At 36.3% G+C, this 18,485-nt stretch overlaps 1 protein-coding gene across 1 annotated transcript; it reads right to left on the bottom strand.

Annotated features, from left to right (window-relative positions):
• Nucleotides 1–5,223: 5,223 nt before the first annotated feature.
• LOC139848945 (uncharacterized) lies at nt 5,224–6,063 on the bottom strand. The gene has a single exon (XM_071838626.1). It carries the CDS (start codon nt 6,061–6,063, stop codon nt 5,224–5,226), a length of 840 nt encoding a protein of 279 aa, XP_071694727.1.
• Between the last annotated feature and the right edge of the window lie 12,422 nt (nt 6,064–18,485).

Below are 18,485 nucleotides of genomic sequence, written 5' to 3'. Positions count from 1 at the left end.
AAAATAAAAACAAAAACAAAAATAAAGCTTACAAACTGTACAAGAGGGTGCGGTATTTATTTTCGAGTCGCGCACTCGACTCCTCCTCCATATTTAGTAATCGTTGGGATCCTCGACTCCGGTGGTGCTAGAGCCGAATCCATCTTCCATATGGAGAGTGATCATGTTATCTTCATCTCTAATTATCAATGTCCCCGTATCAAAATCTAGTGACATTCTCGCGGTTGCTAGAAATCCACGTCCCAACACAATTGGAGTGTTTTTATCCGATTCACAATCCATAATGAAGAAATCTTCTATGTAACCAATACCATGAATAATAAAAAGGACATCAACCGCAACCCCGATTGGATCATCAACGGTTTAATTTCCAAATCGGATACTCGTATTAGTTCGAACCAACTCCCGAATGCCTATTGATTTTGCAATTTTAACCGGCATCATATTAACACTTGCACCAGAGTCTAACAACGCCAAATAAGTCTTCTTCCTTTTAAATTGACACATAACCGAAAACTCGCCCGGATCTCTATATTTTATACGAGGCTTGAATTCACATTGTGGTTTAGGCTTAACATATTCAACTTCAATTGTCCAACCCTCATCATCAACAAAAGACGTTTTGGTGTTGTTCATGAACTTGTCCGTGTTTTCTTTACCCCACATACCCTCGAGCGTCTTACGAATCTCTTTTACATCCACATCTGGTTCTTTTTCTAATTCGGGTGTTTCCTTAACCGTGTGAACACAAATAGTTACAACTTTACTCGAATTCTCATCACTCTTCTTCTTCAATTGTCTTTCCAAATAGAAGTGAAAAGACTTTTCTTCTCCCATAACCTCTAGAAGCACATCACGATCTTCCGGTTTCAACTCAAACAACATCCTCTCGGTTAGCTTGTGATCACCCCTGGCTTTCTTGAATTCTTTATACTTTCGCTTCATGGAGTCATACACAATTTCAGCTTTTTCATCTTCACTCAACTCAGAACCTAAACGTTGATCAAGGTGAATACCCCCACACTCAACACTTTGATAGATTTCATCCATATCTATCGTATCATCATCCGTTTCCTCACTAACTTCATTCTCTTGTACCACAAGCATCATGTAATAATCATCATCAAAGTCTCTCTCAACTATATAGGCCGAAGTAAACCGCATGTTTTCTGAGTTACAAAATCTAAAAGTTCTGTTTCCCCCTTCAAAGGTGATAGAGCCCGCCCCCAGGTCTATTTTACAACCCGCGGTAGCAATGAACCCTCGTCCTACTAACAATGGAACATCTTCATCCGTTGGCATATCGAAAATGGTGAATGGCACTTCTAAAAAAACACCTTTCAAACTAACCATCACATTACGAAGAATCCCAAGTGCCCTACACTTGGTATTGTTGCCAAGTGTGATTTTTGCATCCGATTTTCTCAATTCACATAAAGTACACCCACCATGAAATAATCGTTTGTACATATCATATGACATGATATTGATGGATGATCCCGAGTCGACAATCACTTTGAATTCTCGGTGATTGCTAACAAAGTGAGGTAATACCCTAATGAGACTTAATTCGAACAATATCTCACCCGGATCTTCCTCTTGATAAAGAATTACCGGCCTTCCTATAGCACCTTCTTCCAATGGCAACTCATTAAACTCTTCAAAACACTCATTCGAAATAACTTCGGATACCGCATCTTCGGGCGAATCATCAAATCACCCATCATCATCCCAAGAAACATAAGCGGGCACATGACTAATAGTAACATTTTGATCAAGCCACGAATCAACACTCCCTTTTGTAAGTCCTGTCTTCGGTTCATTCACCCTAATTGTCCTAAGTTGATGGCTTTGCATTGGCTCAAAGCGAACCATTTTAATTACCTTAGAATCTTCAAGTGACACACTCGGAGCGATTTTTAATCGTTGCCCATTAACTAAAAATGGTTCTCCACCTTTTAGATCTTTTATTTCGATTGCCCCATGCGGAGTAACCTTAATCACAACATATGGCCCGTTCCACTTACTTCTCAACTTTCCCACGAATAACTTTAACCTTGAATTAAACAACCACACACTTTGCCCTACCTCAAATGTCCGTCTTATGATTTGCTTATCATGGAACGCTTTTGTTTTCTCTTTGTAGATTTTTGAACTTTCATAAGCATCACGTCTCAATTCTTCTAATGCCGTCAATTCTAACTTCCTTGTGTTTCCTGCCTCATTTATGTTCATGTTCACCTATTTTATGGCCCACTCTGCACGATGCTTAATTTCAACAGGTAAGTGACATGCCTTCCCATATACAATTCGGTAAGGTGAAGTACCAATAGGGGTTTTATAAGCTGTCCAGTAAGCCCAAAGCGCATCGTCTAGTCTTAAAGACCAATCTTTGCGATTAGGATTCACGGTTTTTTCTAAAATCCTTTTTAATTCCCTATTAGATACTTCCACTTGCCCACTTGTTTGGGGATGGTAAGGCGTAGCAATTCGGTGATTTACCCCATAATCTCTTAAAAGTTTAGCAAAATAGGAGTTCTTAAAGTGTGAACCCCCATCACTAATTATGGCCTTAGGTACACCATGACGACATAAAATATTTTTCTTAACGAACTTTAGGACAACTTTGTGGTCATTGGTCCGAGTAGCCGCAGCCTCCACCTATTTGGAGACATAATCAATGGCTACTAATATGTACTCAAACCCGAAGGATGGTGGAAAAGGTCCCATAAAGTCTATGCCCCAAACATCAAAAATTTCACAAATCAAAATTGGGTTCATGGGCATTTCATTACGTTTATAAATTCCCCCCATCCGTTGACACCTAGCACTACTTTTAACATACTCACATGCATCTTTGAAAATAGTTGGCCAAAAGAAACCTGAGTCGAGTACTTTGTACCAGGTTTTCTTTATTCTGCAGTGTCCTCCACATGCGAAAGTATGACAATGAGCTAAAATGTCCTTATGCTCATCTTCCGCCACACATCTTCTTATGATTTGGTCGGATCCAATTCGGTAAAGAACTGGGTCCTCCCAAATGTAATGCTTAACCTGCGATAAAAAGTAATCCCTCTTGTGCTTGTTCCAATGTTCCGGTATTTTGTTAGTCACCAAATAGTTAACAATATGCACGAACCAAGGTACCTGCACAACACTAAACAAACACTCGTCCGAAAAATTTTCCTGGATCGGTTTAGCAGGGTCAAACGGTGGTGGGGGTATCCTAGACAAATGGTCAGCCACCACATTCTCTTTACCTTTTTTATCCCTTATTTCCAAATCAAACTCTTGCAACAACAGGATCCACCTAATTAATCTAGGCTTGGTCTCTTTTTTCTCTAGTAAGTGTCTTAGGGCACTATGGTCCGAGAAAACAACTACCTTAGACCCCCACAAATATGATCTAAATTTGTCTAGGGCAAACACTACCGCTAGTAATTCCTTCTCGGTTGTGGTATAGTTCACTTGGGCCTCCGAGAAAGTCTTAATAGCATAGTATATAACTACCGGTTTCCTATCAACCCTTTGCCCCAAAACAGCCCCAGCTGCATAATCACTAGCATCACACATAATCTCAAATGGTTTGGTCCAATCGGGTGATTGCAAAATGGGTGCTTCGGTCAACTTACGCTTAAGGGTATTAAAGGCCTCCTTACATTGGTCATCAAAGTCAAAAGGTATGTCTTTTAATAACAAATTACACAATGGTTTAGAAATAACGCTAAAATCTTTGATAAACCTACGATAGAAACCCGCATGTCCCAAAAACGATCTTACCCCCTTAACATTGGTCGTGGAGGTAATGTGAAAATAAGTTGCACTTTTGCCCTATCTACTTCAAATCACCGTTTGGACACAATGTGTCCCAAAACCACCCCTTCCCTTACCATAAAATGGCTCTTTTCTCAACTAAGAACGAGGTTAGTCTCGGTACACTGTTTTAAAACCTTTTCCAACATATTTAAACATGATTCAAAAGACTTGCCAAATATTGAGAAATCATCCATGAAAATTTCTAAAGACTCGCCTATTAATTCTGAAAAAATACTCATCATACACCTTTGAAAAGTAGCAGGTGCATTACATAGACCAAAAGGCATTCGTCTAAAAGCATAAGTTCCATAGGGACAAGTAAAAGTTGTTTTTTCTTGGTCATTAGGGTGAATAGGTATCTGAATGTATCCCGAATACCCATCTAAGAAACAATAAAATTTCTGACCTGACAACTTTTCGATGATTTGATCAATAAAAGGCAAGGGAAAATGATCCTTTGAAGTTGCAACATTTAACTTCCTGTAATCAATACATACCCGCCAACCCGTCACGGGACGGGTTGTGATCTTTTCACCTTCCTCGGTTTCCATGACAGGATCTCAGCTTTCTTTGTCACTGTTTGAGTGGGGCTTACCCACTAACTATCCGAAATAGGGAAAATAATCCCCGCGTCTAACCACTTAAGAACCTCTTTCTTTATAACTTCCTGCATGTTCGGGTTTAACCTGCGTTGCGTGTCATGTGCAGGTTTAACCTCAGGATCTGTAACTATGCGATGCATGCACACTGAGGGACTTATCCCTTTCATATCAGCTATAGTCCATCCCACCGCAGCCTTGTACTTATGAAGCACCTCCATTAAAGCTTTTTCCTGCACACCTGTCAAATCTGAAGCAATAATAACTGGCAAAGTGCCATTAGTACCCAAGAATGCATACTTTAAATGAGAGGGTAATGGTTTCAGCTCAAGGGTCGGTGGTGATTCTAATGAAGGTCTCGTATTAGTATCAATGGACTTAGGTAGTGGCTCATATTTATGAGTCCAAGGTGGTAACCTAGCGTCCATTGTACTTCCTATAGTTAATTAGAATGCCTTAACCTCTTCACATTCAACATCCTCTTCATTACCTAAGCAAAATACTTCTACCGGGTCATTGGTTATTAGGTGAGAAGTATGTTTTTCCACTAGTTCATCAATCACATCTACCTGATAGCATTCATGGACATTTGGGGCGTGAAGAGAATTAAAGATATTAATCCTCATCTTGCGATTCCTGAATGATATGTCCATGGCACCCGTTCGACAATTAATGTGGGCATTTATGGTGGCCAAGAACGGGCGCCCCAAGATTATAGTGGGCTGGGCATCTCTATTCCTAAATTCAATATCCATCACAACAAAGTCGTCAGGGTAATAGATTTCCTCCACTTTTACTATCACATCTCCTAATATCCCCTAGGCGTTATGATTGATTGGTCTGCTAGTTGAATAATTATGTTAGTTCTTTTCATTAAACTCAATTCAAATCGGTCAACAAGACAAAAAGGTAAAATATTGATGCTAGCTCCTAGGTCCAATAACGCCTTTTTCACATTCACGTTTCCTACAATAACCGATATCAATGGGGTCCCCGGGTCCTTAAATTTAGGTGGAAGTGTTCCCGAAACAACCGCACTTATGTGCTCGGTTAGCTCCACCTTTTTGGGTAAGGTCGCCCTTTGCTTCCTCTTTTGAGTGCAAAGGTCCTTCAAAAATTTAGCATAAGACGGGACTTGCCTAATAGCATCGAGAAGGGGCAAATTAATCTTAACCTGTTTAAATGTTTCCCACATGTCCTCCGGTTGTGGTCCCTTCTTCCCATAAGGGAATTGGTTTGGGGACTCTAAGGCCTTGGGAAATGGGACGGTTTTTGATTTCGTCTCCAATTTCTCGGTCTCATTAACGATTGGTTCCTTATTTTTCACCCCCTTCCCATGGTTATCATTTTCACTTACCTCATCCTCATCAAGCACAATAGGAACCTCACTTGACTCTTGTTGCACTACCTCTTTTTCACCAACCTTATTGTCATACTTCTTTCCACTTCGCAAGGTGCCTACCATATTAACACTATGCCCTTTTCCTTGATCCTTATGATTCGGATTTAGAACCGTGTAGCTTGGAATTGTACCCGGCTCCCGATTCCCTTTACTTTCCGCTACATTACTAATCTCCTTAGCCAACGCACCAATTGACTTGTTTTGCACTTCCACTATTTTACGCATTTCGGAGATAAACACGTCCATCTTGGCGTCCGAGCTAGATGGTTGATTGGGTGGCGCATTGTTTTGATTTTGATTTTGGCTTTGATTTTGGTAATTGTTTTGGTTTTGGTTTTGGTTTCGGTTGTTGGGATAAGGATTTTGATAGTTTCTTTGATAGTTGCCTTGGTTCTGAAAGTTACCCTGATTTTGAAAGTTGTTTTGCGGTCTTTGTTGGTTCCCTTGGTTAGCATTTAGAGCATTGTTATTGCTCCAACTGAAATTAGGATGGTTTCTCCAACCCGGATTATACGTGTTGGAGTATGGATCAAATCTTCGTCCCTGGACCTCATTAACTTGTTCCTCCACTATTTCTTGATTTACCGGTGGAATCCCATTTCTACATTCGTATGCAAAGTGAGAAGGATCTCTACAAATCTCACAAACTTCCTGAACCTGCGAAACATTACAAGCAAGACCCTGGTTTGGGTTGTTAAATATAAGCATTTTCAAATCATCTAACTCTTGCTCTAAGTTCCTAGATGAACCACCCAAGTCGGAAACATGATTCACCTAGGAGGTACTAGGTTGTTTACAATTAACCGAAGCTTGGGTTTTTGAACTCTTGCTTAATTGCTCAAAGAAGGTCCACTCGTCATCACTAGATCGAGTTAAAAATGCCCCACCACTAGCCACCAAAAGGAATTTCCCACTTTGGTATCTTATGGTGTGGACATACCCTAAGTAACTCCTTCAGACGCTCGTACGCTTCATGAAATAATTCACCCTGTAGTTGTTTAAAAGATTTTATTTGCGTACGCATGTCTGAAGTTTTACTTATGGGATAAAACTCCTCTAAAAACCATTTTTTCATCATCGCCCAAGTATTGATACTCCGGGCGGGTAAAGAGAGAAACCATCGTTTTGCCTTATCTTTAAGTGAATAAGGAAATAATCGCAGACGTACCTCATCATCAGTGAAACCGTTTACCTGATTAGTAGCACATATCTCATTAAACTCAGTGATGTGTTCATATGGTTCCTCGTTAGCCATACCTCGGTAGGTTGGCAAGATCGAAATAAGTTGAGGTCGGACCTCAAATCGTCGATTGTTTCCTCCTGCCGGTGCAGAAAAACGATGGGTGAGTGATCCTCAAAATCACCCGGTTGGTAGTAGGTATCTACTCCTCTTTATCGTTCAGCCATCTCGTCTCGTTGATCAAAAACTTCCTCTTCTGTATCGGAATCTGATTTAGGAGAGTTTGGTGGAACAATTGGATGTGACTCTAACTGTGGTTGAGTTGATGCTGAAGCCACTGTCGAGCCCTTTAAAATTCTTGTAGCTTTTCGATTAGCTTTTGCGGATTTCTCAATTTCCGGGTCTAAAGGCTTAAGATTTTGATCTCCCGAACTCCGAGTTTGCATACACTAACCTGCACTTCAACAAAAACAAGAACACCGAGCGTAAAACTGACAAAAATAAAATAAACAAAACACTATTTTTGGATTTTTAGTGGTTTTATAATTTTTATGGTTTTTCTAATTTAACACGAAAGCAATAAAATAAGAGCTTGCAATCAAGCGCACACATCCCCGGCAGCGGCGCCAAAATTTGATCAGTGTCGAAGGGCCGGTCAAAAATATCTTAATTACTCTACTTTAGATAGGGTAAGCAGGATTCGTTCTACGGGAAGTTGTGGTTAACTAGCAAGCAATTTCAAGATTTGTTTGTTTGTGATTAACTAAAATTAACTAAAGTAAAGACTAGATTAACAATTACTAAGCAAATGTAAATTTTGAGTATTTAAGAGCATAAACAATGAGCTAAATGAAAAGGTTGTAATCAATTGATTAAGAGTCTTTATCCCTGCACAATCCCAATCTAACATGCATTCATTCAAACAAGTATTATGCTTATTAAGTATTGATCAAATCTCATAGACAAGATTTCTTAGGCTTATTAATTCTAACTATCTTGGGATTAAAGCATGCAACCTAGACACTATGTCTTTATCCTTAATCTAATTAACACTAAGTTGGATCAAGAACACAATGTTAAATCACTATAATTCAACTTGCAATAATCACAATCAATAATACTTGCATTGATCAATAACCAATAGGTTTATAATATCACAATTCAAAAGACATAAGTTTCATAACATTACAAACCACATAAACTTGAATGAAAAGAACACATGTATCAATTGTTCATGGAAGGAATAAAGTGAAAGAAACTAGCCAAGCATGTTGGTGATGATGATCATGGTTGCTTCTTGAAGTTGCTTAAAGAACACTCCTTGAATCCTAGCTTGAATCTTGATTTAATGATGATTGATGGTGTGTTTTTGTGTGTTTGATGCTCTAAAAACTGATGGAAAAGGATGTAAATTCGTAGCCTAGGGTTTCTATTATATAGGGGTGAAGTAGGGTAACCCCCAAGCATTAAATCCCTCAAATTCGGCTTTAAATTTTATCCAAAAATAGTTCCAGCCGCAAATTACGCTCACCGGGCGCCTACATGCGCCCAGCCGCAAAAACCAGCCGCCTCCTTTTGCCCGTTTTCCACCTGAAAAAGTTTTTGCACCAGACAGGAGCCTACATGCGCCCCCAGCCGCCTCCTTGCGGCTGGGCTTCAGTTTTTGCCTTTTTTTTACTTGTTTTATCCATCGTTTTCGCGTTCTCGTCCCAAATCGTTACTCATTATAAAAACCTCATGAAATAACTTTTTATACCTCAAATATACACATAAAATTCACCTCTTAACATCAATAATGATCGGCTTTTAAGACCCGATCAGTTATGTGTATGTTGCGTTAGTAAGTGGTATATGTATATATGCATATAGGTATTACACTCACTAAGCATTGTAGCCTACTCCTTTCGTTGTTTACCTTTTAGATTGTGGCACTTCGAAGGACAAGGGTAAGAGCTTGGTTTAGTTTGCTTGTGGTGGTTTTTGGAAAGCACTTTTGGAAATGGTCCCAACGGTCATGCTCATTAAAGGGTTGCTTTGGTTAAAACTTAAGGGTCATGTGAACCCGGTGATGTAAACACTTAACTTGATGTATTGTCTAAACTTGTAATAGTATTTGAACAATGGTTGTAATCTAATTGTGGTTGCGAAGGTTAACATCAATGTTTTTAAAAAAAAAAATGTGTCAACTTTTACAAGTTAATCGTTATATCGGTTTGGTGATCGTTTCAAAAAGTTTGTACGATTGAAGCAATCACCTCGGTAATGGTACTTGAAGTTTAATGAGTTTATGAAGAAGATTGATTTCTTAATATGTGAATCCGATCATTGTTTCTACTTGAAGAAATTCAAGTCTTTTATATCATCTTGTTATTGTATTTTGATGATATGTTGCTTGCAGGTTCTAACATGTTCGAAATCAACAAATTATAGAGATTACTTTCCCATGTGTTCGAGATGAAAGATCTTGATGGTGCTAGGCAAATACTTGGTATGAGTATTGTGCGTGATCGTGTGAAAGGTACTCTATATTTGTCTCAAACTAAATATATTGAGAAAGTAGTAGAGGGGTTCAACATGGAGGATTCAAAGGCTCGTTCTATGCCTTTGGGTAGCTCCATAAGGTTATCGAAAATTCAATCACCTAAAATGGAAGAAGACAAATAGTTGCTTCGTTACTTGAAAGGTACTTCTAATATGGGATTGTGTTTCACTCAAAACAATGTCACACTCAGAGGTTATGCGGATGCTAATTTGGGTGGATGTGATGATATGGGGAAAATCACTACGGGTTATGTTTTCACAATAGGGAAGACGACATTTAGTTGGATGTCTTGACGATAAAGAAGTGTTGCTTTATCAACAATGGAGGCCGAATACATGGCTATTACGGAAGCTACTAAAGAGCTTGTGTGGTTGAAGGACTTCTTAAGTGAGTTGGGTAAAAGACAAGACTATTGCGTCTTGTATTGTGATAATCAAAGTGCGGTTCATCTTGGGAAGAATCATGTGTTTCATAGTCGTACGAAACACATCAAGTTGATTTATCACTTTATTCAACAACACATAAGAGATGGTACTTTAATATTGAAGAAAGTCCTTGGTTCAAAGAATCCCGCAGATATGCTTATTAAGGTGGTGACGACGGACAAGTTGAGGTTTTGCATTGCCTCAATCGATCTTCTCATGAAGTGATGAGAAAAGATGACCTTTTAGAGAGATAGAGAGATGGTGGTTCGAGTCTAACAAGAAGTGTTGAAGACCTTGAATCGAAAGTCTACTCATTCGACGTACGTGATGAGTATGCCTGCCCCAAATGGCGTTTTGGCGGTATGTACGGTGGTTTGAAAATCTTGGTTAGTGTTGGGTTGACGAAGATTGGGTTTTGTTAAAGTCTCCTTCAAGTGGGAGATTGTTGGAGTGAAGTAGCTTGAACAAAATGAAGGAACGGAGTATCTCGCGACAGCGAGCCTATTGGTCGCGATCGCGAGGTTTAAGAAGATAAAAACTCGCGAGATGGATAGTTGGATTCGCGACTCGAGTTTGACCTCGGGACATATCTCTCGATTACGAGAATATAGGCATGGAGAGCCTCGCGATCGCGAAACTGGGTCTGACGGGCCAAAGTTTCCAAAACCGTGTTTTCTTGGTCCCTAAGTTGTTTCCTTGTTATGTTATGTCCATATAAACATCTTAATGTAACTCATATCATGTATCACGAATTCTATCAATAAAATCTCTCTAGTTTGGTCCGTAGATTAAAGTAATCCACCCTTTATTACATATAATCACGTTAAATTATCGCGTTCTTATTTTCTTTGTTATTGTCTCCGTTTATCTTTGTGGGAGGGTGATTTTTCTAGAAATAACTCTTATTGTTGGGTCCTAAACCCTAACACGACATTCTTCAATCCTGTTCTCAACAAACCCGATCTTCATGTTTCGCAACACACTAGGTACCGTTTGAACGGTTTTTTTTTCTTCCTTTCTCCCCTCGAATTCTTTCTCGTGATCTAGATCCTTTGAGTATAAGCCTTGATGCCTGATAATTTACGTTTAAAGATTGAATAACACAGCAAAAATTGAAGATAAACGATGAAGAATGATTTTCGAACGCGTTCTTAATAAATGAATATTTAGCTAGATTTCTTGTAACATACTTCAAACGAATAAAATGTGGGTGAAGTGAAGTCAAACCAAGAATTTAATTATTTGACCCCACAAACGATTACAAAACACGGTTTAAGGCCATGCATTACACATAATGACGTAAATGATGCAAATTCTTTGATTGCAAAAAAAAAAGTATCGATCAATGTCGTATGAAACAACGTGTTTCAATCATACACCGAATTTAGATTAATTAATGTTTGATGATAACTTTTAAGTTATATTTTATCTTTCTAACACCGAATTTTCAAATTTTGTAAAAGTAAAAAAATAAAAGTATTCAGTTATTCAAATATGATGGGAGTAATTGATAAGGTCATTCTCGAGGTCATTTTCTTAATAGAAAAGAAAGGAGGTGAGTGGATTAGAAGAGACAATATACATACGAGTATGTCTTTTGTGAAGACTTCGTAACATATTTCGCTTATATTTATGTGGATTAAATCATAAAACATATATTTAATTCATGTCGACCATTGTATTCCTGACCTTGCTATTAAAATTATTCATTCAGAAGACTTCGTAACATATTTCGCTTATATTTATGTGGATTAAATCATAAAACATCTATTTAATTCATGTCGACCATTGTATTCCTGACCTTGCTATTAAAATTATTCATTCATCTTTTATACTACATATACAAAAAATCAACTGATTAATTCATATCTTTCATGGACGATTCACATGTAACTTTTTTTTTATTTGGGTGCAAGTGTATCTCGTGTCTCATGACAACAGTGTTCATCAAACCTCACAAATAAACGTTAGTACTATTTTTGACGTCTATATCATATATTGATTACACGAAGGATGTCACGTCTCTCCACCATCAGGAATCAATATTGACACACTTGATTTTTAAATTAAAATAGAATTTAATATGTACAAAAAAAAAAAAAAACAAAAAAAAATTTAGAAATCGCCTAATAAAAAAAAAATTAAGATGCGTTTTATTTTTTTATTGCAAAAGTAGAAGTAGATGGCATGCACCTTTTTAGATGAGATGAGAGGTAAACTTGAGATCTTGATCGGAAAACAATGTTTTGGGACTCTCTGTACATTTTTATTTGTCAAATTAATATTGAAACATGAACCATCATTTTTACTCGCAATCTTCTTTATACTAGAAAACTTAAATTATGTGATAATGAGACATGTCTATTTTTTATAGTGAAATTAATAGTTCATATTGATTCAACTTAGTTACAAACTAGTTCGGACCGGCCCGCGAGTTGCGGCGGGGGATTTCGGCCTGCGTATTCATATTTAATGTAGCGTTCTGTATTTATAGAGGGGAAAACGGGTCATGTGTTAAGCGCCATTGTAGCGTCGTCTTCAGTATTTTTTAAAAAGTATCCGTTTCGAATGTAGTTAGTTTCGTTTTGTTGATAAAATTATTTCGAGTATAACGGTGTTGTAACATCCGTCCCACATCGGTTTGAGAGGGGAACGAAGCATTCCTTATAAGGGTGTGGAGACCTTTCCTAGCATGACGCGTTTTGGGACCACAAGCGCAGCAGATCCCATGAGAACTCTGCAGTTAAGCGTGCTCAGGCGAGAGCACTACCAGGATGGGTGACCTCCTGGGAAAGTGCTCGTCGTGTTTGGTCGCCAAGAAAAATCCGTGCGCCTACGGGCAAAGCGGACAATATCATGCTACGGGGAACGTGTTATCTGGGATGTTACAGATGGTATCAGAGCCAGGCCCCGGACCAACGCGCACAGCGAGGACGCTGTGTCCCATTAGGGGGGAGGATTGTAACATCCGTCCCACATCGATTGGAGAGGGAAACGAAGCATTCCTTATAAGGGTGTGGAAACCTTTCCTAGCATGACGCATTTTGGGACCACAAGCGCAGCAGATCCCATGAGAACTCTGCAGTTAAGCGTGCTCAGGCGAGAGCACTACCAGGATGGGTGACCTCCTGGGAAAGTGCTCGTCGTGTTTGGTCGCCAAGAAAAATTCGTGCGCCTACGGGCAAAGCGGACAATATCATGCTACGGGGAACGTGTTACCTGGGATGTTACAGGTGTTGTCGGAAAAATTTAACTCGCAGCGAAGAGGAAGATACGGGCTGTCGTGTTTAGCGTTTTTTAAAAAGTGCCCGTTTCGAACGTGGTTAGTTTCGTTTTGTTCATAAGATTATTTCGAGTCTGGAGCTGCCGTCGGAAAAATTTAATTCATGCCGAGCGGGAAGATACGGGTTGTCGTTGTGGTTTAGCGTTTTTTTGAGAAGTGTCCGTTTCGCGTATAGTTAGTCCCGTTGGGTTGGTAAGATTCTTTCGAGTTGAACGGTGGTCTCTGAAAAATTTAACTCGCACCCAGCGAAAAGATAGGGCCTGTTATAAATTCGGGTGGATTTAGGTTTTTTATATTTTAATTAAATTATATAATTTACACTTTTCACACCTAAAAAGGTGTAAACTTGAGGGACCGATGTGGAAATATAGGCAAAGTTGAGAGACCGTTTGTAATGTGAACGCAAACTCAAAACTACAATCAAATAAAACTAATAAAACTACATCATTTCTCATCACCTTCAGTATATAAGGTTAATTAATAATAATAATTACATCATAGATGTAATGATATATGGAGTAAAAGTCAAATATGGATGATAATTCTGTTTACATACGCATGCAGAGGAATAGTTATTTGCATAGTAAAATTATGAATTATTGATTACTATTTCACCTACTCTATAATTGAAGATGAAAACGAGTAATGTACAGTTAAGTTTTAGTATTATAAATACTCACTCAATTGTAAGGATATGTACATCATTCTTGAATAAAAGTTTAATCTCTTCTTTCCTACTACTAAATTATAACACGTTATCAGCACGAAGAGCTATGATCAAGGTTATATGAGAAATCACAAGTCACTAATTAAAGGACCGAAGGTGAAGAATATATAATGATATCATCTTTATCATATACTGAATCGTAAGAGGTAAAACTTCCAATTTGTATATATTTATATTTATATATGTATTGATATATTGATTCAAACAGTAGGATTTTTAAACATACTATCAATTTTCATATCTTATTACCAAAATTAAACAAACCAAGGCTTACCTTCAAATTTCCAAATCTTAGCCTCGGATCTGAAAATCAATTCCAACTGAACATCATTGAGAGTGGGACGAACGCCATCAGCCAACTCCAAGAATTAAATGCGAATTTGAAAACAAATAAAATTAAAAACAATAAAAATAAAATAATCGCTAATCACATTGAGTTTGATTCTTACAAGATTTGAAACTTACAACTTTTTAAAGAAACAAAAAAAAAAAAAAAAAAAAAAGGGTAGGTGTATTTGACCATCGGATTACTTGGTAGTGATGGATTTGGAAGAAAGGGTGAAAAAAAAATGAAATTTTATTTTAGATGTTTCTAGAGATAAAATGATATACAACATGAGGTGATACAAAGATATTGATGAAGTAAAATCATATACAACAACATGAGGTTTTACCCCCTTTTCTTTGTCGATAACAGTCACAATTTTTCAGAGCTCCTCTTCTCTGAGATGAATTGACCAATAATAAATCAATAATTGAATGAAATGAAAAAAAGATAGCTGAGAGAATTAAACGGTGGAAAGAAAAAGATATTCATGGGGGAGTTGAATGGGGTAGGTGGGTAAGTGTGTGGAAGTTGTACGATTAAAATGAGTGTCAAAAGATTGGAGCATATTATTATTTCTGGAGCACTATAGTTATATAGTTACTCCACATAATATTATACTCCGCAATACTATAAAGTTAAATTAGTACTGTAATTTTTATAATTCAGAACACTTATTAAACACCATTTTCTCATTCAGATTCAGAGAATTTGAACAATTCAGATATGAGCCATTCAGCACTAAATCATTTAGATTTTATTAAACGCACCCGTGCTACTCCATTTATCATTTTATCATAAATATTAAATTATAAGATAACTGTTGCAGTCAAATATTCACACTTTTTGTCCACTTTGATGAGATAAAAAAAAGGAAGAGAAAAGAAAGAAAACCTTATTTTCAAACTTAATACTCCGTAGCTTTATACTCCGTAACTTTAATTACTATTAGTAAATATTATAATTATAATTATGATTTATATTATAATTTGTTAATATTATAATTTTTTTTGTAGTATATTATAATTGATTTAAAGGTTATTCTTAATGTAACAATTAGGTAATGATATACCCACCACCATTTATTTTTAAATCCAACATCAATAGGCTATACTAATAAGCATGCTACTATTCATTTTTCAAACCAATGGTCATTGAAGTGTGATGCATTACGGGTGATCAGGACCTTTCCACTTTATTTACAAACTTCTACAAAACGTTTATCTAAACGCAAAATATCAATAATTTATCAACCCGACGCAACGAGAGGGGCTTACCACTAGTTGAAACTAAACACAAAGCTTCTCGTTCACGTTTGCGTATCAAACGTTAGATGTCCTTATGTTACAACTTTAATTTTGTATATTAGGTGAGGTATGGATTGAAAGAGTAGCATAAGAATTTATAAAAAATATCTCTGCATATATCTTTGATTTATAGCCAATAACCAATACTATATAAATATAAATATAATGGAGAGACATAAAGAATTATGTAATCAGTATTATACAATGGTGAAGGAAAAGAATTGGTGAAATCATATAGGAGAGAAAGAGAAGTCAGTAATATACAATTTGAACTCATTATGGTTAAATAAAAAAAAAAGGTCGTAGGCGTGCAAACGATTTAAAAAAACTATTTTGACCTTTTATTCTTCCACTATACAAGATTTGAAATGATGAGAGTGAATCTTTTGAAAATCTTGATTAAGTAAACCATGAGCAACCTTCTACTTATATGAACTAAATTTTCTAAGATGCCTAGTTTATTATGTATCACTCATAAATAAATGGTTTTAGACCATAGCGCATATGATTAAAAGAGCATATTATAAAAGGCGCATATGATGAAAATTTCAGCGCATATGATTAAAAGCGCATATGATAAAAGGCGCATATGATGAAAAGCGCATCGCATATGATTAAAAGCGCATATGATGAAAAGCGCATATGATGAAAAGCGCAGCGCATATGATGAAAAGCACATATGATGAAAAGGATATATGATGAAAAACACATATGGTGATTAATGAAAAAGCACATATGATGATTAATGAAAAGCACATATGGTGATTAATGAAAAGAATATTGAGAAAGAATCACCAATGTTTCTTGAAAGAATTCAAGATTATATATATGGACCAATTCATCCATCATGTGGACCATTTTGATATTTCATGGTTCTAATAGACGCATCTAGCGGATGGTCTCATGTTTGTGTGTTATCAAGCTGTAATATGGCATTTGCAAAGTTTCTTGCACAAATTATTAAATTGAGAACACATTATTCTGATTACACCATTAAAAGGATGAGACTTGATAATGCTGGTGAGTTAACATCTCAAGCATTTAATGATTATTATATATCTACAGGGATTGTTGTTAAACATCCAGTTGCTCATATACATACACAAAATTGGTTTAGCTGAATTAATAGATAAAAGCTTGCAGCTAATAACTAGACAATTGGTAATGAGTACAAAACTCTCAATATTTATATGGGGACATATAAATTTACATAATGCGACATTAATTCGCATTAAACCAAGTGCAAGTCATAAATATTCTCCATTACCAACTAGCCAAATATTTTCCATCTTAGAACATTTGGTTGTGCAGTGTATTTTTAATTGCACCACCACAACAAATGGTTCCTCAAAGAAGGATTGAAATATATGTTGGATATGAAACATCTTCAATCATAAGATATATTGAATCCATGACGGGTGATGTTTTTACAGCACGTTTTTGTTGATTGTCATTTTAATGAAAAAATTGTTCCCTAAATTAGGGGGAGAAATGAAAAAAAAATGATGTTTCATGATGTAAACATCAATTAAGGTATCTTGATACTCGCACAAAAGAATGCGAAACAAAAATTCAAAAAAATAAAAATAAAAATAAATAATGCACATACAAGAACTTGCGAATAAATTGCCCGATGCATTTTCAGATGCAAAAAGAGTGAATAAATCATATATATCAGCAGTAAATGCTCTAACAAGAATTAAAATTCCAAAAGCTGGCAATAATGTCACTCTTGAATCTTTGCCACGCATGAAACTTGGAAGATCAATTGGTTCCGAAGATAAAAATCCTCGAAAATAGAATCAGCTGATAATGAGGTAAAAGAAAGTGTTCAAGAAGAACCACAAATCAATATTCCTTCTGCAGAGGATATTGATAAATGTAAATACATAAATTGCGATAAATTATGCAATATTATAGAACCGAAATGAAATGAAAAATCTTCATGAGATATTTTCATATAATGTTACAATGACATCATGAATAAAGATGATGAGCTGGAACCAAAATCTGTCATTGAATATCAAAATAGACATGATTGAGCTCAATGGAAAGGAGCAATACGACCTGAATTAGAATCGCTCAATAAAAGAAAAGTTTTCGGATCGATCGTTATCACTTTTAAAGATGTGAAACGTATAGGATACAAATGAATTTTTATCCGAAAAAGAAATGTGCAAATGAAGTTACAAGGCAAAACTAGACTTGTAACTCAAGATTTCTCACAAAGACCAGAAATGAATTATGAGGAAAACTTATCCTCCTATAATGGATACAATTACTTATTAGATACTTAATCAACCTAGTAGTTACTTAAATGCATCTCATGGATGTTGTAACTACTTATCTGTATGGATCACTTGATAGTGATATATAAGAATATACCTAAAGGGTTTATGGTATCATAAGCATCTAATGCAAAACTCAAAGAAATGTATTTCATTGAATCACAAAGTTTTTTATATGGGTTGATACAATAGTATAACTGATTAAGTGATTACTTGATAAGAAAATGGTATACATATAAACTTATTTGCACGTGTGTTTTATAAAAACAATGTTCGGATATGTGATCATAGTTGTTTATATTAATTATCTTAAATTAAGAAATCTATGAAGCCATTCAACTTCTAAGAAAATATTTTGAAATGGAAAAATCAAGTATTACGTTGATTTACATATTGAGCATATGACTAATGAATTACTTATACATCAAACAACTTATACAGAAAAGATTTTAAAACATATTAATATGGACAAGACAAAAACCATTAAGTACTCCTATGGTTGTCAGATCTCAATATTGATACTGATCCATCATCTAGAAGATCATGAAGATCTTCTTGGTTCATAAGTTCCATATTTTAGTGTAATTGGGG

Source organism: Rutidosis leptorrhynchoides, chromosome 5, assembly GCF_046630445.1.
Source record: "Rutidosis leptorrhynchoides isolate AG116_Rl617_1_P2 chromosome 5, CSIRO_AGI_Rlap_v1, whole genome shotgun sequence".
Taxonomy (NCBI): Eukaryota; Viridiplantae; Streptophyta; class Magnoliopsida; order Asterales; family Asteraceae; genus Rutidosis; species Rutidosis leptorrhynchoides.
Note: the sequence above shows the minus strand (reverse complement) of the source record. Positions and strands in the feature narration are given on the sequence as shown.